The sequence below is a fragment of the Sceloporus occidentalis genome, unplaced genomic scaffold, assembly GCF_023333645.1.
Source record: "Sceloporus occidentalis isolate IW3139 unplaced genomic scaffold, rSceOcc1.0.p SCAF_1, whole genome shotgun sequence".
NCBI classification, from domain to species: domain Eukaryota; kingdom Metazoa; phylum Chordata; class Lepidosauria; order Squamata; family Phrynosomatidae; genus Sceloporus; species Sceloporus occidentalis.
In genome coordinates this window covers 183,433,983-183,461,530 of record NW_028316981.1, presented here as the reverse complement: position 1 = coordinate 183,461,530, position 27,548 = coordinate 183,433,983, and the positions used below count along the sequence as shown (strand labels likewise).

At 42.6% G+C, this 27,548-nt stretch overlaps 1 protein-coding gene across 3 annotated transcripts in view; it reads left to right on the top strand.

The window, feature by feature from the left end:
- Positions 1-27,548, top strand: part of LOC149322999 (calcium/calmodulin-dependent protein kinase type 1B-like) — a 73,415-nt gene that overhangs the window by 3,928 nt on the left and 41,939 nt on the right. For all 3 annotated transcript variants that reach the window (XM_089485997.1, XM_089485989.1, XM_089485982.1), the window contains exons 2-11: positions 10,085-10,195; positions 13,712-13,843; positions 14,791-14,865; positions 16,656-16,794; positions 18,944-19,067; positions 19,915-19,990; positions 20,118-20,230; positions 23,245-23,323; positions 25,491-25,578; positions 26,854-26,972. In XM_089485997.1, the coding sequence (XP_089342123.1) occupies positions 10,119-10,195; positions 13,712-13,843; positions 14,791-14,865; positions 16,656-16,794; positions 18,944-19,067; positions 19,915-19,990; positions 20,118-20,230; positions 23,245-23,323; positions 25,491-25,578; positions 26,854-26,964 (1,014 nt within the window). In that variant the 5' untranslated portion in view covers positions 10,085-10,118 and the 3' untranslated portion in view covers positions 26,965-26,972. The remainder of the gene's footprint in view (positions 1-10,084; positions 10,196-13,711; positions 13,844-14,790; positions 14,866-16,655; positions 16,795-18,943; positions 19,068-19,914; positions 19,991-20,117; positions 20,231-23,244; positions 23,324-25,490; positions 25,579-26,853; positions 26,973-27,548) is intronic.

The following is a 27,548-nucleotide window of genomic DNA, read 5'->3' as shown; positions in this document are numbered from 1 at the left end:
AATTGCTGGTAGGCCATGTGTTCTCGGGATCTGTCAACAAGTTGGTTTGTTATGAAGGTCACTTTTCTCTACTCCCCACTTTTGGTTCTAGCTGCTGAAGAAGTGAGAGAACCAGTGTGGTGTAGTGGTTTGTTGCTGGACTAGGACATTTGAACCCCCACTTGGCCATGGAAGCCCATGAGGTTACCTTGCAAAAGTTACATTCTCTTAGCCTCCAGAGGAAGGAAGGCATGTGCAAACCCCTTCCAAACAAATTCTACCAAGAAAATCTTGGGGTGCATCTACACTGTAGAAATAATTTAGTTTAACACCACTTCAACTGCAGTGGCATAATCCTACATAATCCTAGGCTTTGAGGCACCACCACTCTTTGGGAGTGAAGGTTAAATCCCGTGTAAAAATACCAATCCAAGGATTCATATGATGGAGTGACAGAACATTAAGTGGTGTCAAACTGCATTATTTCTACAGTGTAGATGCGCACCCACAGTCCCATGGTAGATTTGACTTAGAGTCATCATAAATCAGAAATGACTTGAAGGCACAGAACAACAACAACAAGAACAGAAGAAGACTGTTTTCTGCCCAAAGACCTCTGGCTCTGGCCTTTTACAAGGATAGCCCAAAACATCTTACTTCTAGAGGTGGATTAGTTAGTGACACAATCTGCCCATGTCAAGGTGTGTAGTATTCAAAGCCAGCCAAGTTATTTTGGCACACAGAGTTGAAAATCCCTCAAGCTGAAGCAACTCACTTGATCTTTAGCAGTAAAAATACAATAATAAGCAATTAAACAATGGCCTTCCTTGCCCTTCCCTGACATCCAGAATCTGCTACCTTAGTGTGTTGCCTTTTGCTGCCTAACAGCAGGACCAGCCTTATTCCTTCATTAAATGCTATTAGATTTACTGCACCTATCACAACATATTCAGATGACATTTACCAGTCAAACATATGACTATCTCAGGCAAAGAATTCATCTCCTTCTACCCTACTTTGGGAAAATTTGGTGTATGGGTCCTGTAAAACTTTCAGCTTCTCAAGATATCCTCCAAGCCAATCCACCAATTTTTTAAAGGGTGATTTTGCCCCATTCCCACTGTTTAACACAGCTGCACAGTGTGCTGCTTTTGCTCTTCTCCCCACCCCAAAAGCAAAGAAGTTGTCCAAAAAGGAAATGAGAAGTCACATCAAATTGCTTCTGGTTTAAGTTTGGAGTGTTGATGAAACTGAAGCAGCATGGTGTATTGGTTTGGTTGTTTGAACTACGACTCTGGAGATCAGAGTTTGTTTCCCCACTCAGCCATGAAACCCACTGGGTGACACTGGGCAAGTTGTACTCTCTCAGGAGAAGGCAATGGCAAACCTCCTCTGAACAAATCTTGCCAAGAAAACCCCATAATAGGTTTGCCTTAGGGTCACCATAAGTCAGAAATGATTTGAAGGCACACAAGCTGGTGAAACTCGTCCCTGTCTGGGTGCTGTTACCTGCTCCCATTCCAGGCCTACTTCACCTTGCACATGTGAAGTGATCATTATAGAAATGTAAAATAACTTTTCCTGTCTAACATGCTACTGGTGACAAATATACCTAGTTAATGAACACGTAACCTCAGTGCACCCATTCACATTCAATAGACGTAAAAGGCATTTCATAATGAAGCACATGATGTGCATGTTGTTACTTTTGTGTTGGGTGGCTGCGGTTGTGGAGGAGAGTTTCTGCAGTACAGAGGCCATGGGCAAGGGAAGTGGCGTATCCCCACATGCCATTTTCTGCCTGGTCTGTGACAAACCTAGACTATAATTCAATGATATACCCATGTTAGACTGTAGAATCAGTATGTAGAGAGATCTTGTAGCATCTCTGAGACTAACTGAAAGAAAGAAGTTGGCAGCATGAGTTTTTGTAGACTAAAGTCTGCTTCCTCGGATGCTCATGTTGCCAACTTCTTTTTTCAGTTAGTCTTAAAGGTGCTACAAGATCCGTCTACAAGCTTAGACTGTGTCCTGGAGATAAGGAAGTTTTTGTCACTGCAGAAATCCCCTCTCCTGGGTCAAACACATTTTTATTATTCCTGCGGAGAAAAGTAACTAGGGATGTTGTTTGGTGACCCCAGTCACTAAGGATCAAACATGATGAGATGGCAAAAGAAGGCTGGATCTCCTGCTCCTTAAAAAAAACACAAGAAGTTAAAAGCACTCATGGGGTAGGGGTGCCTAAACTGGAATGTGGAAACAGCGCTGGAAAAGGAAGGTTGAATGCTTTCCCCTTTTGACAGTTTCCTGATCTAAATTGTGCCTCACCATTAGCCAGAGTGAGGACAACAGGAGATCTTAGGAGGCAGAAGGTCTATGTGCCATATGACTTGTTATACAATGGTGGTTGCCGGCTCCCATGTCTGTGGGAAGGCGAATCCATGCCAGGCTTCAAAGAAGCTCTCTGAGGTAGAGATTTCTGTTCCTTAATACAGCCAGCCCTCCACATTTGTAGTTTTGCCTTTCCCATCTTTGATTATTTGTGGATTCGATTAATATGTTCTCCCTAGGAATCTCTAGGTACTTGAGCATGAATCTATCAGAAGTTGACCATAAAGTCATGCTGGAGGACCTAGAGATTCCTTGAGAAAACATTTATCTAGGCATTTGTAGGTCCTCCAATGTGATTCTGTGGTCACCCTTTGCTGGATATTGACCACAGAGTTGTGCTGGAGAAGCTATAGATTGCTAGAGAGTTGTTCTCTCAGGGTTTTTTTTAAAAAGTAGTTTGTTTGTTTGCTTGTTTGTTTGTTTGAGATTTCCCCACTTTCACTGGGGTCCTGCACCCTTAATCCCAGGCAATGTGGAGGGTCCACTGTGCATCCAGCATCCTGGATATTTCCTTTTAGTCATCATGGTGATAGTGTTCAGCACCTTGAATTAAAACCTGGAATGAACTGACATCCCGGCATGCCCTGAAGATGCCAGCCACAGAGGCTGGTGAAACATCAGGAATAAACTCTTCTAGAACATGGCTACATAGCCCAAACCCCCCACAAAAAACTATGGATGCCGGCCAGGAAAGCCTTTGACTTCAAATTGACATTTCGTTGATGCCCTGTGCACCCTAAATGTGCCTGCTTCCCTCAGGTATGGTAGAAGAGATTATGTCTATTGACAATGGTAAAGTAAGATTTAATTTCCCATTAACCTGTCTTTTTGGGTGCAATATAGGTGCAATATTGTACTTTATATCAGATGGCATAATATTTTGGGATATCCCTGTCTTTAAAGCTGCTATTTGTCCCGGGGTGGGGAACATAATGGTGCATTGTGGAAACCTCCTTACTTCATCCCTTAGCTTTCAGTCTGATCTTCCTTCCTTCTTCCATAGCTTATTACCAATATTTAAATAATTAAAAAAATTAATTAATTTCTGCAGCTGATCCATTTGTGGAATCTCCTCTCCTCTTGCTTAGTTTGAGGATCTAACCTGCTCCTCTTGGCCAGGTTATAGCCTGGATTGTATTTTTTGATCTTGTAATTGTAAGTATGACGTATGAGAATGGTGTGGCCCTCCAGACATTGGACTGCAACTCCCAGCGTTCATCTTTATTGCTTAGGCTGGCTAGGGCTGCTGGGTGATGCAGTCCAACAATAACTAGAGGGCCACACAGTTCCCAACCTGCGCTATAGTGTGGCAAGAGGGTCAGATTGAAGACTGGAATTTATACACTTTGGGATAGTTATTGAGGCTTTTTTTTTTAACTACATCTCTTCAAATCCCAGATTTTGAACTACAGCTCTCACTAGTCCTATTGTCTGAGGGAGTCTGGGAACTGTGGTCTAAAAAGATAACTTTTCCAAGCTTTGTTTATATATGGGGATATGATTATTTACCAAGCCTCACAGTCTTGAAGGCTGTAATATAAGACACTGCTTTTAACACTTGGCAGGGAATTGGGTGCTATTCCCAAGCTCTGGTGCCACAACAAACTGCTAGAATTCCATAGCATTGAGCCAGGGCAGTTAAAGTGGTGTCAAACCAGATTATTTCTGCAGTGCGGATGCAGCCCATGGGAATATTTCTCCCTGGATTGTAGAAGAAGGATGGAAGAGTGCCATTTGGATTTTGTTCCTCAATCACCAGGCTGGCCTTGCCCATGTATTTCCTTCTTCATGGAGCAGCTCAACCTGTTGCTTGATGGATTGACATAAACAAAGAGACTCAAAGTAATTAATTTTATTTTCCTATTGGTAACTTAGAAACCTATCTACAGTTTTGAATTTGATATTTTTTCTACTAGCATTGTAACAACTCTTGTTACTACAGTAATTGTAAAATCATTCTGTGCCATTTGTATTTTTGTATCTTGTATACTCTGTATACCATGTATACTCTTGTATACCATGTCCTTTCGCTAGTACAGTAAACTCACTGATGAAGATGAGAGTGAATAAGGCATTTTGGAAGACTTTTCAAATCCTATTGGGGAGCTTATTTATTTACATCACTATCCTTTCTTACCTACAGGTCCCAGTGCTTTAAAACTTTAAAGTGAAGCCGAAAGCTTTCATGGCCAGCATCCATAGTTTTTTATGGGTTTTGGGGGCTATGTGGCCATGTTCTAGAAGAGTTTATTCCTGACGTTTTGCCAGCATCTGTGGCTGGCATCTCTGAAGAATAAACTCTTCTAGAAGAAGGCCACATAGCCCCAAAAACCCACAAAGAACTATTTAAAGCCAGAGTTGGGTCCTGTCATTAAAGTAAGGTGGCCACTTCAAGTGGTAAATGAAGGAAGGCAGTAGAGCCAGGGTGGCATAGTGGTTTGAGTGTTGGGCTATGACTCTGGAGACCAGAGTTCGAATCCCCACTTGGTCATGAAACCCACTGGGTGACCTTGGGCAAGTCACACTCTCTCAGCCTCAGAGGTAATGGTAACCTTCCTTTGAACAAATCTTCCCAAGAAAACCCCTCAATAGGTTCCCCTTAGGGTCATCATAAATTGGAAATGCCTTGAAGGCACACAACAGCAACAACAACAACGAGGGCAGTAGTGGCACCGGTGGCAACCTTCCGGCTATTTCTCCTAAATTTCTTGCCTGTTCCTGTCTGTTACAGGGCAGAGATGTGTATGCTATACAACTGGTGCCTCAAGTGAGGTGTGTAAGGTATTGTCTCATTGGACTGAATTCCAAAACACACTGCAGAAATAATCCAGTTTGAGACCGTTTTAACTGCCCTGGCTCAATGCTAGAGATTTCTGGGAACTGTGATTTTGTGAGATATTTATCCTTCTCTGTCAGAGACCCCGGTACCACAATAAATGACAATTCCCAGGATTTCCTAGCACTGAGCCAGGGCAATTAAAACTGTCTCAAACTGGATTATTTCTGCAGTGTGTTTTGGACCTGCATCACCAGTCCCAGCAGCTTCAATACGTGTAGATAGGTCTGGTCAGGTGGGTGGGACACTATCTTGACCTTCACTTAAGATAGCAGAATGTCTTATCCTGGTCCTAGCATCTTGGGGTGTACTAGCAGAGGTGCCAGTCAATATAGATTTTTAAGGAAGGAGAAAAGAAAATACAATTAAATACAGAAAAGGGACAAGAGAGAACCTGTATATTTTATGCATTACTTCTCCCCCCCCCCCCATCTCTCAGGTAGCATTCCTGAAGGTGCTCCTGTTTTTCAGATGGTGGTCAGTCAGTCAGTCAAATTTTATTGCTTTTGGCCAATGGCCTTTGCATAAGACAGTATCACAAAAACAACAAAATACATACATAGCATATTTGCAACATCAGTGGTTATACAGCAATTTATGATTTATAAAACTAAACATTTAGAAAAAATTAAGATTATATGTAGCTAGTATAAAATTATTAAATATAATGATCACCTTTACAACTTATGGCTATTTTTGTTATATATTTCTTCCTAATTTTTTTGGCTGCTAGGGCATACAAATCTACTCTCCAGGTCACATACAGTATTTGTCCAAATCCGCTAGGAGGTAAAAACCCCGCTTCTTGTGGACTCTGGCATGGGCTAGTTTCAATTAAGGGTGTCACGAATCGTTCCCTAGGTTCACTATGGCCTGTTACAGACAGCCAAAATAAAGCTGCTTCGAGTCACAGTGGAGGTATGGTGTTTCAATGATGCATGCATCCTAAAAGTCCAGAAGCCACACCAAAGCCATGCTCCAGTCTGGAGTGTGGCTTTGGTGCGACTTCTGGACTCTTAGGATGCATGCATCATTGAAACACCATACCTCCACTGTGACTCGAAGCAGCTTTATTTTGGCTGTCTGTAACAGGCCCATATATATTGCTGTTTTATTTAAGGAACCCTATGCCATTCTACTATGCCATTGTAATTAATGGGACTACAGCATCCATGGATTTTGGTATCCACCGGCGGGTCCTGGAACCAAACCCCAGTGGATACCAAGGGCCCACTGTACTTCCAACCATCTTTCCCCATACAATCTTCTACCTCAGATGTGAAAATTGGCACCATCTAGTAGCAAAGGCATTGAGCTTACTGAAGGCATGTGCTTAGGCACAGTATCTGTTGTTGTTATGTGTTTTCAAGCCACTCTGATTTGTGGTGACTCTATCTTAGGGTTGTCGGAAATTTATTTTGAGGAGGTTTTGCCATTGCCTTCTTCTGAGGCTGAGAGAGTGTGACATGCTGTGTGGATTTTCATGGCTGGACAGGGATCTGAAGGTCTCTCAGAGCCCACAAAGTACATACATGTTGCATGCAAATTTTCTCAAGAAAATATAATGCAAATGCATGGAATATTGCTTTTCCTTTTATTTGAAAACATTTTTTTTTTTGCTATTATAAACCACTGGCAAATTTGTCCATATACTGGGCCAGGCTGAGTACGTTTCTTGAGATCATCTGGCAATCCTTTCCAGTGAGGACTATGTAAGAGCGTGTCGTATTAGATTAGTGTATAAAATACTTTGCAAGATTTGATCTTAACTGAGCCAGCCCTTATATTTTACAAATTAAGAAAAGAAGGCCATCTTTCCTAATAAGTATATTCTTTTTTTCCTCAACCATCTCTTATGCATAAACAGCAAATCAGTTTGACATTAATGCATAATCTCTGCCTGCCAGCCATTCCTTTATCGTTGATTATCTTTTTGCTGTTTCTCATAGATAATATAGAACAATTGTAGATGCTGTGAGTGCATATGACATTAATTCCTTATTTTCATGCATATTCCTTGGTATTTGTTAGAGTTGGAGAGGAATAAAAGGTCCCGCATTTATGTAATAGTTCTTTCCCCCACTCTCTGGGAAGACCTCATGTCTGGCATTTGAGGTGCAGACTATCTGCTGCCCAGAAAAACAAGCAAGCAAATAGAAATTTCTGAATGGTTAGCTGTTTTACTCCCCGTCAACATGTCAGCAAAGTGTAACATGTTTATTTTAGCATGAATTTTACTGGATTATAAACTACTTCCTCAGCAAATCAGTCTGGCTTGTTCCTGTGCCTTTGACATTAGCTAGGTTTGCAGAAAGGGTAAAGGTGAATGTTTTCACTTGATGTCTGTAGAAGCTTATAGCACAGGAGCTGGGGCCAGTAAAAAAGTTGATCATACTGGTTGGATGTAGCACAGTGGCACATAAGGACAGGTGTGAAGAGAAGGGTTGGTCTGGTTCTAAGGCTGCATCTGCACTGCAGAAATAATGCAGTTTGATACCACTTTAACTGCCATGGCTCAGTGTTATGGAATTCTGGGATCTGTAGTTTTGTGAGATGTTTAGCCTTCTCTGTCAGAGAGCTCTGATGCCACAACAAACAACAAATCCTAGGATTCCATAACATTGAGCCACGGCAGTTAAAGTGGTGTCAAAATGGATTTATTCCTGCAGTACAAATGCAGCCTAAGATGCTCAGACCTACCTTGTCTTCTTGTTTATTTGTTTGTGTGATTATGTGGTTGCTGAATAGCCTTTCAAATAATCAGGAATTAATTTCCAAGGGCAGAATTCTGTTAAGGTACCTTTATAGACAAAGTTTGGGAATCAGTTCCCCTGCATATGATATAACACACATTGCCCACTGTTTAGTATCTTTGAGGAGAGGTGCAAAGCAGACATATGATTTCAGTCTGTAAGTGTAAAGGCACAGAGTGTGGGATTCAATGTGGTTTTATAACACCACTTCCCCAAGAGAAGTGTATTTTAAGGAGATGGATTGTGGTTTTCTTAGATTTTATGTATTTTAAAAACTACAACAGTGATAACAACATGAGCTGAATGGTCACCTGATTTTGTTGTTTGTTTAAGGAAAGAGATTTTTGTGCCTCTGGCCTATGTATCATTTAAGCTGATAATACTGCACTATTCAGATCTTGTTGCTCATAATGTGCAGCGCACCAGGCTTTCAGGGTGAACACTTAGAGAAGGACAGGGAGAGGTCCAAGGCCAAGGTCTCAATCTTTGCAAAGCAGCCTATCATCATCACCACCACCCCTCTATTTATTCCTATATCTACCTGATACAAGGATTTAAGGCAGCTTTAGGGACTCAAGGTGGCCCATAATGAACTGTGTTTGCTAAGAGCTTCCGTGCCAGTCTGCCACTTCTGGATTGAACTGGCGGATCAGTTGTCATCCCTACAAGAGGCCAACTTTGGCTCACCATCCTCTAGGCCACAGGTGATGAACCTTCAGAGGTTTTAGTCTATATCTCCAATTAGCACTCCCCCAGCATGGCTAATGGTATGGGACTGTGAGAGTTACAGTTTAAAACATCTGGTGGGCCAAAGGTCCTCACCATTTCTTTAGTTGCAGAAGCTGGAATCTTGCAGTCCTCTGGTTGTTGCTGAACTATAACTCCCAGCTCTTCTCACCATTATCAATGCTGAATGGAACTTCTAGGATTTCCAATCGAACAACCACAGGAAGGCATCATGATCCCCATTGTTGCCACAGAGCCACTGAGATGGCCAGAAAAACACATGATTGCAGGATAAATAATGTCTTGGTGCTTTCAAGTGGCGCCACCAGAGAGGATATCAATGCAGTCAAAGAAGCCAAATCCTTTGACTGAGAAGTTTGATTGTTGGATACATTGGGGTAGATTATGGTCCATAGTGAATGAAATCCACTCTGTGTGTGGTTGGAGACACTGCTATTTCCATGTTCCTGAACAGACTCCTGACATTAGGTTCAGTTAAGCACTATTGCTTCACATCCTGCCTAACATTTCTTTTCTTATCAGTGACTTGTTCTTTTTTAAATTTAGTCTGCCATATACATATTTGCTGTAAGGCCAACCTTAGCTTGGCTGTCATTGGCATGATGAGAAAGGTCTCTAAGGACTGCAGCAACTGCTGGGGGAAAGTGCCGAGAATGCCAAAGAGTGTGTCCTAACTGAGTGCCTTTTTTTCTGTTAATTTAATGGAAAGATGCAAAGAACTAGCCAATGTTGTTGGAGAACCATTGGTGGCCTTCCTGTCAGGGAAAGTGAGGCCACAGATGGTGGATTTTGTAGCACCATTAAATGCAGCAGAGCAGGAGATTGTTGGATCAGAACAGGGCCATCCCCTGATATTTTGCTGCCCGAGGTAAAGAATATGATAGTGCTCTGTGCCTGTTCCATGCAAGAAAATTTATCAGGACTGGAAAAAGAATTTTTCCTCCAAGGTTCACCACCATACCTGAGCCTTTTCTGCCAGAGGCAGCTGCCTCATTTTGCCCATCCATTAATCTGACCCATAAACCATAAAGATTATCTTGAAATTTTCCGGTCTCATTCGTTTAAAAAATGCTTGAGCAGGAGAACAAACTCTTGCTGGGTTTGTTTTCCAATCAGTGTGTGTGTGTATAGTGTGTGTGTGTGTTTTACAAGAAAGAGAAGGAAAATATTCAGATTTTCCACCAAAATGTCCTGGTCTGGCCCTACATTGGATGGTTGCTCTGTATCTTGTGATCCAGAGAAACAACCAAGATGTTTCCAGCTGAGGGAGCTGTGGGAATGGGCTGACCCCCTTTCACTGATCTGTATGTGTGTGCGTGCATGCATGTGTGACATTTTTTCTTCTTCTCCTCCTCCCACCCAACATCTCTGTCTCCAGCTCTTTCTGCACTCCCTGCTCACAGCTGTCTACAATGCCGCTCGGGAAAGGCTGGAAGAAAAAGGTGGAGGACATTTCCAGTGTCTACGACATCAAAGAGAAGCTAGGCGCGTGAGTGAAGGAAGACCTGGCAGGGTGGGATGGCACTGGTCTGCCACGAGGCTCCTGCCTGTTGCCCTCAGTTTGCATCTAGTGCTTGCTAATACTTAGTACATGGGAAAGCTGCACTTGGGGAGTACAACTACCAGAATCCCCAGTAAACATAGCCAGTGACCATTGGGGATCCTGGATCCTATAGTTTATAAAAGTAGATTTTCCAAGCTATGCTTTTCCCTCCAGTTCTTTCCATATTTCTGCTGATGGTCTTTTTCAATAACTGGAACTAGTCTTTTCTCCTTCTACCCTATCTTCTCTCTTTCCTTTTCCTTCCCATCCCTATTATATCAATTTAAGGCTTAAGCAAAAGCATTAGAGAATCCAGTGGCATCTCAAAGACTAACAAATATTATGAGAGTTCCACAGGACTCCTGTTTCTTTTTGCTTCAAGAGACCAACATGGCTAAGCATGAAGGGCTTTCCAGCATGAGACCAAACTGTGATTTCCCTTTCCTGCCCTGCCCCCTAAGTATTGTGGGCAGGGGCAACTATTAGATAGGACAGGCATTATAAACCAATTGACCTTTTCACTAGGTGAGCAGGCTGGTAAAAGTGACTTGTGTTGCTTTACATTATGTTAACATGTCAGAGAGAGAGCCAGTGTGGCATAGTGGTTTGAGTTTTGGAACAGGTCTATGGGAGACCAGGGTTCGATTTCCAGTTCAGCCATGAAACCCACTGGGTGACCTTTGGCATGTTACATACTCTCAACCTCAAAGGAAGGTAAAGACAACCCTTCTTTGAACAAATTTTACAAAGAAAACTCATGATAGGTTCATTTTAGGGTCACCATAAATCAGAAATGACTTGAAGGCAGACAACAACAACAATATGTCAGAGAGAGAGCCAGCATGGTGTAGTGGTTTGGGACTATGACTCTGGAGACCAGGATCCAAATCCTCACTTGGCCGTTAAACCTACTGGGTGACCTTGGGCAGATCACACTTTCTCAGCCTCAGGGGAAGGCAATGGCAAACCCCACTCTGAAGAAAGGGGCTGTACAGACCACCCCTTAAGGGGTGGCCTGCAGTTGTCCCTTTTAGTGCCAGATCAAGGCTGCGGCTACTGCACGCTGTGGCCCCAATTTGCCTTTCTGCAGTGCAAAAAAGAGCTGCAAAAAGCAGCGGCTTTTTAGCACTCCTTTGGCACTGCGTCATCTGGACACAGTGCCAGAGAAGTGCTGTGATGCTGCCTGCCATGTGGTATGGCATGTGGCGCCACACCACCTGGGGGCAGAATCAGGGCATGCATCATATGGATGCCATGCCCCGACTCTGCCCCCTTAATGGCTGGTCTGTACAGCCTCAAACGTGCCAAGAAACCCCATGATAGGTTTGCCTTAGAGTCACCCTAAGTTGGAAACAACTTGAAGATACACATGTCAGAGAAAGAGAGAGAGAGAGAGAGAGAGAGAGAGAGAGAGAGTGGCACAGTGGTTGGAGTACAACTCTGGAGACCAGGGTTCGATCTCCCCATTCAATCATGAAACCGATTGGGCGAGTCGCATTCTCTTAGCCTCAGAGGAAAGGATTGGTGAACCTCTTCTGAACAAATCTTGCTAAGAAAACCTCATGATAGGCTTGCTATAAGTCAGAAATGACTTGAAGGCACTCAACGAGAACATGTTGGAGATCTTCATGCCATGCACTCCTCTGATGTCTAGTCCCAGGGCAATGCTACCCTAAATCTGGCAGCCCCGGCCTGCTTTTCTGTGCTGATTCTGTGCCCCTCTCACTCACTCTGTCTCTTTGCTGCACTAACAGCAGCTGGACTTGATCCCCAACATTGGGCACTTTCTGCAGAGAGAGGAAAAGACCCCAGAAATTCTGCTGCCTGATGGCTTCATTTGCATACTGCAAATTGCATTGGCTGAGGAAGGTTCCCAGACATTGCTGACGCATAGGGGACAATAATAGACTTGGGAGCCCAGGGAATTGCACTGGAGGCAGAGCAAGCAATGACTTAACCCTTGCTGAGCCAAGTGGCCAAATATTGCTTTCTCCTCTATTCTTTGGATCTGGTCATTGGCAGATAGGTGGGACAGAGTGTTTCAGAACTGGAGAACAGGCACCTATTTCACCTGGGCCATGGTTCTCAGGTTGTGGGTTTGGTAGGGGGTGATGAGAGTTGTAGTCCAACACATCTGGGAGGTGTGTAGAGAGCTCTTGTAGCACCTTTGAGACTAACCAAAAGAAAGAAGTTGGCATCATGAGCTTTCATAGACTTACTGTACATACTCGACTATAAGTCGACCTCATGTAAAGACAAGGGCAGATTTTGGGCCAAAATTATGGGTTTTAATATGATCCATGGATACGTCAAGGGTAAAACTTAGGGGCATGTAAGAAAGGATCTAAAGGATGAAGCAAAGGAAAATAATGCCAAAGAGCTTGCAAAAATTTCAGCAGGACTAACTGTTTTTGCTCACCTTAAAGGCTGGTGCTTCCAGGGCAGTATATGTGCTTGTCTTTCACAAGGGAATAGTTCCTTTATTATATATAAGAGTAAAAGTACATCACTTACATTGACCCATGAATAAGTCGACTCAGGTTTTTCTGGTCCATTTTTTGACTAAAATTTCTAGACTCATACATGAGTACTGTATATTCAGTATGTTTACTTCCTTAGTAGACTTAAGTCTAAGAAAGCACATGCTGCCAACCTGTTTCTTTCAAACAACATCTGGGGGTAGCCCTGTTAGCCATTTAGCAAATCCAATCAAAAATTCACCAAACAGTGATACCTTTACTGGCCAACAAAATGCACAGTGTACATGTTGCAAGCTTTCGAAGCTTCACTGGCTTCTTCATCAGGCAAACAGGAGAGAAAAAACAAACAGCAGGGAAAAAAATGAAGATGTTAGCCATAGGCCTGCATTTTGCTGTTTCTCTTCTCAGTTAAGAGTCTCACAGGTGCTGCAAGATCTCCTTACATACTAATTCTATAGACTAACTTCCCTGCTTTCCCTGAAAGTAAGCACTGTTAAAATCTGTAGCACTTAACCTATGAGTGAACTTGAATATACAGAATCGTAGAGTTGCAGATGTTTGAGAGATTTTTTTTAGTGAACCCCAAACTGGCTCCTTATGTGTTCTGTGAAATTATAGTAGCCACTGAATGCAGGTATCTTATGCATCCCTATAACTGTCCTGAGTAATCCTTTGTCACCCCATTTTTCAATGACATTCACTTCCTCCCACTTTTCCCTTTGCCCTCAGCTTACTTCAGTTGCTGCAAACTGAGTTCAAAGTGCAAAAGTAGTTTATACTCAGTACATTCAATGAGAGGGGGACAAGAGGAGAGGCATAAATTTGCACTTCTCAGTAGGCTCTGGCAAAAGCAAATTGCTGCAGCTTCTCCTTGGCCACATATGTCCTGGTTTTCATTGTGAAATGCTGCAGGCTATGTTTACGGTGTTCGCAGGTTTATCTGCTGGTTTTCTTTGACCCACGTGCTGCTTTTCTCTGACAGAGGAGCCTTTTCAGAGGTAGTTCTGGCCCAGGAGCATGGATCCCAACGGCTTGTAGCCCTCAAATGCATTCCCAAGAAAGCCCTGAGAGGCAAGGAAGCAGCTGTGGAAAATGAAATTGCTGTGCTTAAAAAGTAAGTCGGTGGGTCTTTGCGTTTGTTTTTTTTCCCTTCCTTCCTCCTGGATCCTAAAATGGTTGGCAAAGTTACTCCCCTCCCATTTATCTTCTTAAATTAAAAACAGAACAGCATTGGGACATTATGCAAAACAAGTGTTACTAGTAATGTTGTGTTTTATTGGGATTTTTGTCTGTTCTTAATAAACTGGCAAAACCGAAGAGGTTCCTTTTAGTTCAGGACCATGTAGCCTGATTTGTAACAAAAATAAATAAATAAAATAAGGTCCTTCAATTTGTAATTATGGTTTGGATGAACTGTACTTTTATGAAACACGACAGTTTTATGGCAATCAAAATTATACATAATACATTTTATCTTCCAAAGGTAACAGTCTATAAAAGGTGCTAATACCACATCTTTCTCAATTTTTTACAAAAAAATTCTTTTTTTTCACAACAACATCAACAACAACAACAACAACAACAGGGAAAGCTCCCCCCCCCCCCTTGGCATGGCTTCAAAATTTCCAAAAATGTTACATCTCTAGTTACTGTCATGCCTATATTCTAAACCTAAATTAGGGTGACAGGCCCAATGTCACCCATTTTGTTCAGGGTCTTATTTACATACAAGTCAAATAACAACAACAACAACAACAACAATAATAATAATATACAGCTTAGGTTAGGAGGGATCAGTTTTAAGGGTCTAATGTTGGTCTTTAGCAGCTCTTAATCTAGTCCTGACTGAAGTTCCTGGCTGAGCAGGATTTTGAAGGAGGGCCTTCCTAATGCTAGCCTAGTTACTACTCTGATTCTCATGTTTGTACATGTATCTTTAATTTTTGTTACACTCATAGCAGGTGTGTCTCTTACAGCCAGAGTAGAACAAAGGATTATTATTATTTAATCATCATCCCCTTTTCCATCTCTTAATTTCTGTCAATCTCACTGGTGTTGCAGGATTCAGCATGAGAACATTGTGGCTCTGGAGGACATTTATGAGAGCCCCACTCACCTGTACCTGGCCATGCAACTGTGAGTAGCGGCTGCTTGCATTCACAGTTGGGCACTAGCTTTCAGGCTTGGGTTGGAAGGATTTCTGACAGAACTCGTAGGAGGTGACTGGTCCTTTCTGGAGTAGTTGGGAATGGCAGGTGTTTTTGTGGCATTTTTGTAGCCCATCTCTGTGCATGTTACTTTACAACAGGGAGATGGGCATCCTGCAAGCCACATGCCCCCTAGATGATTTTGTGACCCCTATCACTATTCCGACTGTTGATGGTTCCTTCTCACCATGGCTATAGCAAAACTAGGCTCACGAACAAGACAGGGGGTGATGGATTGGCATATGACTTATTTTAAAGGAATGGTGCACTTCTGGAAGCTGGTAGTGAATTTGGTGAGGATGGGATCTCCCTCTCTGTCTATCTGTCCAGATCCCTCTATGATGTAAATGGATACCCTTAGGGATGTTTCTACTCTTCTTCTCACCCTCCCTTCTTCTCCAAGACCTTGTTAGAGATGTAGCTAGATTAGAATAACTCCCTCAGTAATTTTCCTATTTTAGAATGGAGTTCCTATAATGAGGACTTAGTTTGTTCTCTAAGCCATTGGTGTCCTTGCTCCTTAGTCAGAACCTGTGTACCAATGCATTGATTCTAGTAGAGATGTGGTCTATAGAAGTTACTTACTCCTAGGGATCATTCACACTATGAAATAATCTGGTGTGGAAACTGGGTTGTTTCAGGGTCATTCACACTATGCCCTGAATGCACCCAGAGTGGTGTGCAGGAGGGACGGTGTGGCAAAACCACAACTTTATCTGGTGCATTCAGCACCGGGTAACTAACCACATCTTTTTTGGGGTGCCAGAATGATTTGCATCTGCAGTGCTGCAAATGTGATGATCATGCAGATTCAGATCATGCAGCCACTGTTCAAGAAATGGAAGCGCCTCCATTTTGATCCAGAACGGTGGCAAATGGGAAAGGCGAATTGGATTTAAATGCCTTGGAGAGATTTGCTGCCTTAAAACATAGTGGGAATGGTGAATCGATTTTAAATTGATTCACAGATGCTAATCTCTCCATGCAAAAAACGTAAATGTGACTGACCCCCTAGTTTATATCCCTGCACCCCAGGAGTTTAAGTCTGAACAGTCACCATGGGGAAGACCACAAAGTTAGAAGAGGACTGGAAAAGCTCATGCAGCAAATGTAGCTGCAGATGCTTAGGCTTTTCCTGCCAGGCAATGGCTGAGGGGTAAGGGATTAAGCCAGCTGCCTCAGGCATTTTTTGAAAATAGATATGAAAGGAAATTGCCAGTCCCTTGGGTTGGTTTTTCTTTTAGAATTGCAGCTAATAAGGGATGACATTAGATTAATACAAAGGTTGCCTTTAGTATCAGGGAAAGCCAGATTTCTCAGCAAAAGGAAGAGATGTTTTAGAGATTAGCTGTACTGTCAAAGGCTTAGAATGAGGATGGGAAAACCTGGACTATATATCCCACAATCCCTACCATTAGCCACATTGTATGAGAGTAGAAGCCCTGAACATTTGGAAGTCCAAAGGTTCAGAATCCCTGCTCTAATCAAAAAGCTAGAAATAACTGTTTGTCCTCAATAAGAAGAGAATTGTATTGAGACACAACTAATTGCAGTGCCACCGAGCGATTAAATCTAGGAATCATATTATCCACACAAGGTTGATATTAGGATCCTTTGAAATTCTTTCAATTTGAGAAAATGAGTTATACATTTCTACATGAGATTAGTCTTAGTACTGAGAAAGAGTCAGGATTCAAACTGGTTGTCTCTGGCCTGCAGTGTGACAGGAGGTGAACTCTTTGACCGCATCATTGAGCGGGGCTACTATACAGAAAAGGATGCTAGCCAGCTCATCCGACAGGTATTGGAGGCTGTGAACTACCTGCATGACCTGGGCATTGTTCATCGGGATCTCAAGGTGAGAATGCAGAGGACACTGGAATGTTCTGGAAACTACCTGTGGATCCAGAGTTGGGAAATTATGTACTTTCTTGATGTACTGTCCCAGAGTCCTCCAATGTGGTCAGGGTATTGCATGCTGGGGGGTTCTGGGAGTTGTAATATTTCCATGTTCTGTGTAGGCTTCATCATGATAGGCAGAGTCCACTGACAAGGACTCTGAAGAAAATTTAGTTGAAATAACTGGTTTTATAATTTTGATGAGACAGCACATCTTGTAATGGATTTCGGATTATAGCTGGCTGGCTGAATTTAGAACTATAATGGATGAGAGCAGACTGCTGTTGTTCTATGAAACCAATGTGAGTTGCAAATGCTTTGAAAAGATTACGCCAGTGCACATCTTATAAGTAAAGCCAAACTCTTGGTTCTGTCTCTTTGTCACTTATGAGCATTGCTGAGACATGAAACTGATGGTGAGTTTTTTCAGATGAGGCAGCTGGGTTGTATATGCAGGATTTTCAAGGAAACACTCCTAGCAAGCAAGTGTTACACACACAAACACCCCCCCCCATGAGATCATGTGAATATGGGATTGGCATGGGGAAAACTTTCAAGGTGAAATTGGAAGGTGGGAAGGTCAAAGGGGAGCACAGATCCAGAGCTTTGGAAATTTACTTGGTTGGATCGCACTTCGAAGCAAGGCTACTGACTATGCTGTCTGAGAGTGGTAGTCCAAAAAAGTAACTTCTTCCCAAGATCTCAGCATATTCAGCAGATTACTAACCTTTGGGCCAGTGCTGGGTGTGAAACAAGTCCCACCTTCCACTTGACAAACCTCCTCCATTTCATGTGGGTGCCTCTGCATTGAAAGCTCACAGGCAAGGCAGAAGGGAGACATTTCTTTCAGAAATGGTGGGAGAGGTGACTATTTCAGTTCTGAAAATAAAAAGGTGTCATTTTTGTCCCCTTTATGTTTGCTTTATTTTTGTGTTATTTCTGTTTTGCAGAAACATGTGTGAAAAACCTCCCACTTTTGTGGGTTTTTTTCTACTTCTAAAATCCCATTTCTGAATGGGATTTATCTAGTGTGATAAGGTCCATAGACTAACAGCCATTTGGCATCCTGCCTCTGCTCCATTTTTGCACTTCCAGGCAACAAGCAAAAGCTGGAGGTTTGTTTGGATGGACTATGCTGTGTTAGGTGGACCACATAAGTTGTGCAGCCTGCATTTAGTGTGTTTGAAAACCAGAGTGCAGAACAAGTTATTTCTTTGAACCATGGCATCCAGAATCCCTCTCACCAGCATAGTCTTGCCTAAGCTGGTGGGATGGATTCTGGCCATTGTATTCCAAAAATAACCTTTCCCAGACTCTAGTTTGAACATAAAATGGTATTGGAGGCTATTGCATTTGTAAAGATGATGGAATGATAAACAGAATGGGAATGGCTTGTGATTAACCACATTTGTGGACTTGGACATTAGCCAGGTGCAGTTACATTAGCCAGAGATAGTAGATGAGGGATTCAAACTTTCCATTAGCCTTTGAAACTCTTGATCTGCTTGCTGCTTCTCAGCCTAAACTATCTTACAATGTTGTTGTGAGGATTAATATAAAATAACCCTCCACATACCCTGTCTGTACATACATATATACATCTCTATGTATGGCTGTGAAAGCTGGGATTGTGAAAAAAGTTGATAAGGGGAAAATCAACTCATTTGAGATATGATGTTGGAGAAGAGGTCTGCAAATACCACGGACTGCTAAGAAGACAAATGAATGGGTCCTAGAAAAAATGAGGCCTGAACACTCCCTAGACGCCAAGATTGTTAAACTGAGGTTTTTGTGCTTTGGCTGTACCATGAGAAGAAAGGACTCACTAGAAAATATGATACTGCTTGGTAAAGTGGAGGGCAATAGAAAAAGAGAAAGCATGCATGCCAGATGCATAGATTCAGTCAGGGAGGTCATGAGTCTGCAAGACCTGAGCAGAGCATCTGAGAATACGGTGACTTGGAGGCCTCTCATTCATAGGGTCACCATAAGTCGAAGTCAACTTGAAGGCAGTTAACAACAACAAAAACTATCCCAGGCTCCATGAGGAAAGGCAGAGATATAAATGTGATGTTGGTAGCTCCATTTTGTTTTTTCTCTCCCACCAGCCTGAAAACCTCCTCTATGCTACTCCATTTGAGGATGCCAAGATCATGATTACAGATTTTGGGCTGTCCAAGATTGAGGCTGATGGGATCATGTCCACAGCTTGTGGTACACCTGGTTATGTGGGTGAGTGTGACATTGGAGAAAGAGAACAGCATTGTGTTTAGGAAGGATGGTGTTTCTCTTGTAGCATGCCTTCTGCCTCTCCTGGTAGAAAGCAGTGGTTTCTGCTTTGTGAACATGTAGGAACAGAGCTGTAGTGCTTCAATAGAAAGAAAACAGATGTTGTATATACTTGGGGTACTTACTTCAGTATAAAATGAGGGCATAGATTTGACTTTGGGTGTGGGGTTGTGGCCAGGTTCAAGTTCCAACTCACAGAAAACACCATGATAGGTTTGCTTTAGGGCTGCTATTAGTCAGAAACAACCTGGAGACACATAACAACAGGTATATAAAAAGATGCACCATCTCTTGAGCTCATTGACGAAAAGGAGGCATATAATTGCAGCAAAAGTGGCTGCAGTTAGAGAGGGTGAAAAGCTGAGAGACCACCGGTACCTTCAAGAGATGTTACAGTGGGCTCTCCATTGGCGTTTGGTTCCAGGACCCCTTGTGGATACCAAAATCCACGGATGCTCATGTCCCATTAAATATAATGGCATAGTAAAATGGTGCCGCTTATATAAAATGGCAAAATCAAGGTTTGATTTTTGGACGGGATGGCTCTTGTGGTCTCTTCCAACTCTTATGACTTTGGAATTTATATTTTTTTGGAATAATTTTCAGTCACTGGATGCTTGAATCCATGGATTAAAAAATCCATGGATATGCAAGGTTACTGTATACGTGGAAGGACAGGCTTGTACTTTGGAAGGGATCTGCCATCCAGTGAGAGGTGGAACTGCCAGGGTGAGGCTAGGAACAAGGGCCTTGAGCTTCCTTTTATGCTTGGCCATTGTGTTCTCTGCAGCCCCTGAGATCTTGGAGCAGAAGCCGTATGGAAAAGCCGTGGATTCCTGGGCACTTGGAGTCATCTCCTACATTCTGTGTGTATCTTTTCCCTGAGCCTCCTGTTGCATGTGTAGCCCTGGGAGTGGCTTATAGAGGGCACTGGTCTGTTGATTCTGCTCTGCATGCATGAGCTCTAATGCCTTTTGCTGTGCCCTCCTGCAGGCTTTGTGGTTACCCCCCCTTCTATGATGAGAACGACTCTGAACTCTTCAACCAGATCCTGAAAGCTGAATATGAGTTTGATTCTCCATATTGGGATGACATCTCTGATTCAGGTGAGTGGGAGCTCTTGGTGGGGAGAGGGGTGTGGGAATAACTGGTTAGTGCTCTCTTTAGCCCATTGCTGTCCATATTTCACAGATGAAAACTGGAACATATGTGGCCAACATCAGAGCGTGGTCAAGGTGACAAATTCTGTTAACGAGGAAGAACACACAAGCTAGGAGAGGCTGCAGCAGTTTGCTTTTGCCTAAACCTATTGGGAAAGGAAAGATTCCCTCCCTTCCCTGAGTGAATGAAGTGGAAACTGCTTTTGCACTTTGAACTCAGTTTGCAGCAACGGTGGGAAGGTGAGGGCAAAGGGAGAAAGTGGGAGGAGAAGTGAGAAACCTAGACATTTTGAAGCAGCTGAAAAAGTGGAGCAAGGATTAATTGACTGGACAGTATGTTAGTCCCAAACTTTGTAGCTGATGTGTCATTAAGATATTGCTTGGAGTGCCTTATCTATGGCCTGGTGGTAAAGGAAAGTTTCAGGCTCAATGCCTTCCATCTTCAGGTAGGGTTAGGGCAGCATCCTACCTCAAATCAAAGAAGCCTGTTGTTGCTAGCCACAGCTAGTAGAATTGGGCTAGATTATCAGACTTGGTATAAGGCTACTTTCTGTGTTTCTCTCAGTGCTTGGAAGAACATACTTTTTTGGACTACCACTCCCAGAACTGTGCAGCCAGTATGAGAATCTGAGACTTGCACTTTCCCTCCCAAGTATTGGTTTGTATGTTCTGTTCTTTAAAGTGGGAGTGCATCACCTTTAGCCCTCCCTCCCACCCTATAAAATTTTGCCTCTCATTTGGCAACTGGGGGAAATTCAAGAAGCCCTATTTGGTCCATAGGGTGTCAGTTGCTGATCCCTACATTGAAAGGTGGAAGGCCAGGACTGGGAAACCTTTCCCAATTAAAGAAATACAAGAACAAAACATCTTGAGGCTAATGTAGTTGTTACGGTTCAGTTGGGGTGATCTCTCTTTTTTGGATTCGGGTGAGGTGAGGCTGTACAAATAATAACACGCGCTTGTTTGTGCACTCAGGCCTTTTACTGGCTTTGTGTGCCATGGCTCAGCTAGTTCTCTACCTGCCAAGTGGTCACGTGGAAAACATTTAGCCATAGGCCACCATCATTCTCAGGCTGTCAGCGTAGCATGGCAGTGCAATGAGGATCTCAGGCTAGAGTGTTTCCTACAGTCATGGGTATTGTTTCTAATGCCCTCTGAAAGCCATCAGTTCTGATTTCTCTTCTTGCTATGGGAGTTAGCTGGGAAGGTTAGAAGGGGAAATGAGGGAAGCATTGAGACAGAAGAGAATCATAGCCAGAGGGAAAGGCAGGAGGAAGGGAGGAAAAGGCAGGTAGCTCCTTCTTATGATTCAGCTTTATCCCCTGCTCTCTCTGGTCCTGTATACCACCATCATGCATGCAGATTACTTCCAAGAATATGTGGCCCTGATAAGTTGCTCCCTACTCTTGTTCTACATTTTCCGGGAAGCACTGTTAGAAGGCTGTAGGATTGTGTAGTTGGCTGAGTAGTGTGATATTGGAAGGTCCAGATGCCTGCTGACCCACCAAGAGAGCTGGACAGATGGCACTTACTGCCCCCTCTTGTCAGTGCAGGTTGAGTCTCCCTTATCCGAAATGCTTGGGAGCAGAAAAGTTTGGGATTTTGCAGTTTTTTGGATTTTGGAATATTTGCATATACATAATGAAATATTTTAGAGATGGGACCCATCTCTAATCATGAAATTCATTTTGTGTACACCTTATACACATAGCCTGAAGGTAATTTTGTATACAATTTTTAAAAATAATTTAAAGCAAATAATTTTAAACAAAGCTTGTGTATGTTGAACCATCAGAAAGCAAAGATGTCACTGTCTTGAGTACTCATATGGACAATTTTGGATTTTGGAAAATTTTGGATTTTGAAATTCCAATTAAGGGAGACTCAACAGGTACTACAATTCCCATAATCACTTGCCATTGGCTGTCCTGGCTAGGATAGACATTGAAGTTCAATACATCTGAAGTGCCATAAGCTGTCTGTCCCCGAGATGAGCAAACAGGCTGTTGAGATTGTGCTTGGTGTGCATACACTCCAGCTGTCCAGATTTGGCAGGGACAGTTCCTTTTAGTTTTCTGTCATTCCCCTTTTTCAGATGCTTTTCAATTGTCATAGTTATTCCACTTTGCCCTCAGTTAACTCAATCAGAGGAGAGGAGAGGAGTGAAATCTTGATGTTCCCAATCAATTCAGGCAAAAGCAAACTATTACAGCCATTCCTTGCTTGTGTGTTCTTTCTCATTAATAAAATGTGACATTTTGACCACACTTTGATGTTTCTGGGCCACACATGTCCTGGTTTTCATCTGTGGAGTGTTGGAGAATATGGAGTGTTGGTGGAAGCAAAGCTTGGGTAAGTCACTTTTTTGGATGACCTCCCAAGAATATCCCAGTCAGCATAGCTGCTGTTCTTTTTGGATGAGGGATTCTTAGAAATGTAGTCCCAAACAGTAACTTTTGCAAACTGTAGGCCTGAGGATTCGAGGGGTAGGGGCAGGTGCAACATTTTTTAGAAAAGAGAAGCTCTAAAAACATTACGTCTCCATTCAGTCCCACAACTTTCCTTTGTAGGGTCAGCAGATGGTTTGTACAATTTTGCAGTGACACCAGCTTTTCAGGGGCAAAACACACACACACACAGAGTGTGTCAGCTCTGAAGATCTTTTTTGATCACAGGAGCACTAAGTTTCCTCATCCCCCATAAGAGATAAGCCAATGAATGAATAAATAAATGCACACTGGCTGAGCCAGCTTTTTATTAGCTGCCATGCATGTTTTTAAATTTCATTTGTTATGCTGGTTGCATCTCACAGCTGAGGGTACCCTGCTCTGAGCCACCCTCTTCCTCTAAAATCTGAAAGACATTCGTCTGATATGAAACATTAGAACAGTTTGTGTGTTCAGCCATGAACATTTTGCATGCTGGTTATCACTGTTACTTGTGTGTTTCTTGTCACCTAGCCAAGGATTTTATCAAAAACCTTCTAGAACGTGATCCAGACAAGCGATTCACCTGTGAACAAGCTCTACAGCATCCATGGTAAGTCATATCAGAAAGGAAGACAACCTCTGTTGTGCTTTTGTTGGGATGGGAACATAAGGATCTGTGCCTGCTGCAAGTGTTTCTGTTTGGAAGTGTCATATCATACACACTGGGTAGTGAAGGGGACGCATATATTCCTTGCTGCAAAGATATATTTTAAAAACAAACAAACATGGTGCATCAGAAATGGAATATGTTTTATTTATGTTTCATAATCTCAACTTTCAATATGTTCAATATAAAGTTTCCATATTAACTGCTGTGTTATTTTAGGTTGGAGGGAGCAACTACATGGGGGCCAGGAGCCAGTTCCCCCCTACTACCCCTGAAAAACAGCTCCCTGTTGCAGGCTCCAGTACCTCCGTATCCTTCAGCAAAATGGTGTCAGAAAGTGTATCACTTCCTGTCACCATTTTGGGAAGGAATGCTGAGGAAAATAGGGAGCCAGCATGGTGTAGTGGTTTCAGCATTGGACTAAGACTCTGGAGACCAGGCTTTGAATCCTGATTCGGCCATGGAAACCCATTAGGTGACCCTGGGCAAGTTACACTCTCTCAGCCTCAGAAGATGGCATTGGCAAATCCCCACTGAAGAAACTTGCCAAGAAAACGCCATGATAGGTTTGACCTAGGGATGCCATAAGTCAAAAATGACTTGTAGGCACACAACAACAACATAGCTGAAGAAAATGGAAGATTGGGGGGGGTATTATGGGGTTTGGGTGCTTATGGAGGTGCAGAGGGAGCATCATTGCATGTTTTCATGCATTTGGGGGCAACAATTCTGCAAAGGTCATACTGAAAAAATTAAAAAGGCCTTTTGGTGACTAGGATTGGGTGGGGTGGGGGACTGGAGGGGGCTTGTGGGATCCAGCCTGCAGGCTCTCCTACCCCACAAGGTAACTACAGTCATGCACAAAGGTTGAGCTCCAGAATATGATGATGCAGTGTCACTTCTGGTTATGAAAAAGGGCAACCACAATAGTGCATTGTAGCCCTCCGGATGAGCCACAAGTGAGGTGCTACATTTTTAAAAGTCATAGTTAGGTGTCCAAATGGGCACCCAGTCCTGGCTTATGTACTCCCAGTGGAGACAACTTACTCAGTGAACTGTATGATTCCTATCCCTCTTTCAATGTCTTCTGAAATTTACAACAGAGAAAAATAGATAAATAAATAAATAAAATCGTGTCATATATATGTATGTATGTAATTCCAGATCAATTGTGTTTTTTAACCAATTTTTCTAAGACAGCTAGAGATTTTTCCTCTTTTTAATTCATGGAGGTTTTTTGGTGGGGGGAAGCAAGACAATAAAAATTGCTAAGATATTGATGCGTGTAAACATATTTGCAACATTCTGTTGACTTCCTCCTTGTTTTTTTTAAAATAACTTTTAACAAAATCTGAATGCCAGGGTTGTATGTAGTAGAAAGGCTTCCATTCATGAAGTTTTTGAATGGGAGAATGGACACTCAGTAACAATGCCTTTAACAATTGTGCTTTAGGCCCTATTTTGCTGTTCTTGCTGTGCGCCTTCAAGTAATTTATGACCTATGGTGATCCTAAGGTGAAGCTATCAGGGTTTTCTTGGCAGAATTTGTTCTGATGGGGTTTGCCCTTGCCATCCTCTGAGGGTGAGAGACTGTGATTTGCCCAGGGTCACTGGGTGGGTTTCCATGGCAGAGTGGGGATTCAAACCCTGGTCTCCCAGTGTCCTAGTCCAACACTCAAACCATTATGCCACACTGCCTCTCTTTAGGTCTTATAAATACATAACATGCTAGAATGAACCATCTTTGTTTTCTAGTTACACATTCAATGCTTATTCTGCATGCTTCTCTATGGGCCCAATCTGCAGACTCATTGCTTCATTTGGCTTCTGAAAACTCTTCTGCTAGGAATAAAATCTCTAGCCTGATATACACATCAAAATCCACAACAAATGACTGGTGACATAGAGTCTAGTCCTATAGCTTCACTCTGCATTTGGTTGTGCTTACACCTCCTTCACACTTTTGTGCAGACAGTATTAAAAGCTGGTACAATACTAATGCATTGAGATGTCGCTGTATAAAGTATGCTCAGAGTGTGAATTACACATCCATTCAAGGCAGGAGAAGAATCTAATGGAAGTTTTTTTTCTGCCTCTTATGCCATTTCAGGATCTCTGGGGATACAGCACTGGAAAAAGACATTCATGGCTCTGTTTGTGAGCAGATCCAAAAGAACTTTGCTCGCAGCCAGTGGAAGGTAAGGGGAAAGATTTTGTTGTAACCTGTAATGGGGAAGGGTTTTTGTGGGGCTTGATTTTAAAGAAGAGTGAACCTGGGTATATAGCAGATCTTGGAATTGTTGCTTGTTGGGACAGACTGTCCAGGATATGCTGTCTAGGATATTCTGGGAGTTGTATTAAAACATGCAATGTTCTCAAGCTCTAATTCTCTAACTGGTGTCTTGCCATCCAGGCTAGAGTCATTTGTGCCTCCTCAGAGACACTGCATTATATGGTCCTGCGCAACTGGAGCCAGTGTTATTAGCTTTCTAACACCTGTGCTCCTCTTTAGGGATCTGGCCACTCACATCTTCCATCAGAAATACTCCATTCCATCTCCTGCAGTTTTTATTTACAGAAACCAAATTGGCAGAGGGGCACATATATTTCTGTACTTCTGTAAATCTTGGGATGCTGCTGGATGTGTAAAAGTGCTCTTTTTTGCATATTGGTTCCTGCCAGTGCTTTTGACCCATGATGATTGATGGTTTCCATATCACTGGGACAGCAAATCTATTCACGGTTTCAGGTCAAAGTGTAAAAGAGCTATTTTGGGAGTAGAGATCATCACCTTGGATAGTTCCTTCAGATTGGGTTAAAACACAGAGTAGATTCACTGGTTTGAGTGCCAGTTTTGTTAACACCCAGCTCCTCAGTCTCCCGTAATGGTAATGATGTTGCAGCTTTAAACCCTGGCTCCTGCATTTTAGCTGGTAACTGGGCAAGTGGATAAACCTTGCCTTTCAGCATAAACTGAAACTCTACTAACCATGAGATTGGCAAAAGAAGGAATGGAGAGAGTTGGTTATGGCTGACAACCTTTTCCCCTCTTTTCTGGCCCTGCTTTTACATCTTTAATACCAGGGAAAACATTCCTGCTGAATTTCTATCATTTGTCATCACTGACCTCCATATCAGGAAAAACATTAATTTCTATGTTTCTGTAAAGCTCCATCCTAAATTCAGATTTCTTTATTTTACTGCTTTGGAGTCCCCTAGATCTCTCCTTCTGGCCTTTTTCTTCACCCTTCAGTTTACCATCTAGAATTGTCAGCTTTGAGACCTGTCTCTTTAGCTCTGTCTTTAAAAGCAGTTTCATGTACAGAAATGTAGTAAAGGGCAATGCTTATCTTTGCATCTAAAAGTTTTCTGCTGATTTCTGCCAATGAAAGCTGCTCTTGAAGGCACAAGAAGAGTGAGGCAGATTGTTCTTCTCCATTTGGCAGTCTTGATGCATGTTTATCTTCTCACAGAGAGCAATTAATGCCACATCCTTCTTGCGCCACATCACCAAGATGGGACCTGGTGCAGAGGGTGAGGAAATTGGAGAAGCCACGTCCGGGGGACAGCATGGAAAATGGTGACCAGAGAGGTGGGTGCAGAAAAGAAATTATTTGCAGCTCAGGCATGCTGGGATCTTGAAGGATAAGATTGTATGTACCTTTTAATAGCAGAGTGTTTTTGTAAGACTTAGGCAGATGGAACTTTTCCTGGAGATGGAGGAGGAAACTTTGCCTTCTTCATGTCTTTCTGCCAAAGTGCTGTTAACAATGGCACAGGGTTGGAAACTATGCATCAGGTTGGCCCAGCCACGTATTCAGGACAGAGAGTTATTCTTTCTCTGGCTCCGCATTCCACTTCTCATCTCCTAGCCAGAGGCAGATTAAGGACAGGCCTTGGACAAGTGTCTTACCATGTTAACTTTAAAAAAAATCTAAGAAAATGTTGAGTCAAAGTTACAATTATTAATATAGGTTTTCCTTACATAATTAACATTGTGTTTTCTAACTTGTACAGTTTATGCTGGTGAGGGTGTGTACATAGGCTTTCAGATTTCGTTGGAACCAGGGACACCAGTGCATGGTTAATGTTATCTAGGTTTAGGTGGAAGAAACCTCTGGCTACTTGCCTCACAACAGATTGATGGGTGAATTGTACAGTGGGCCCA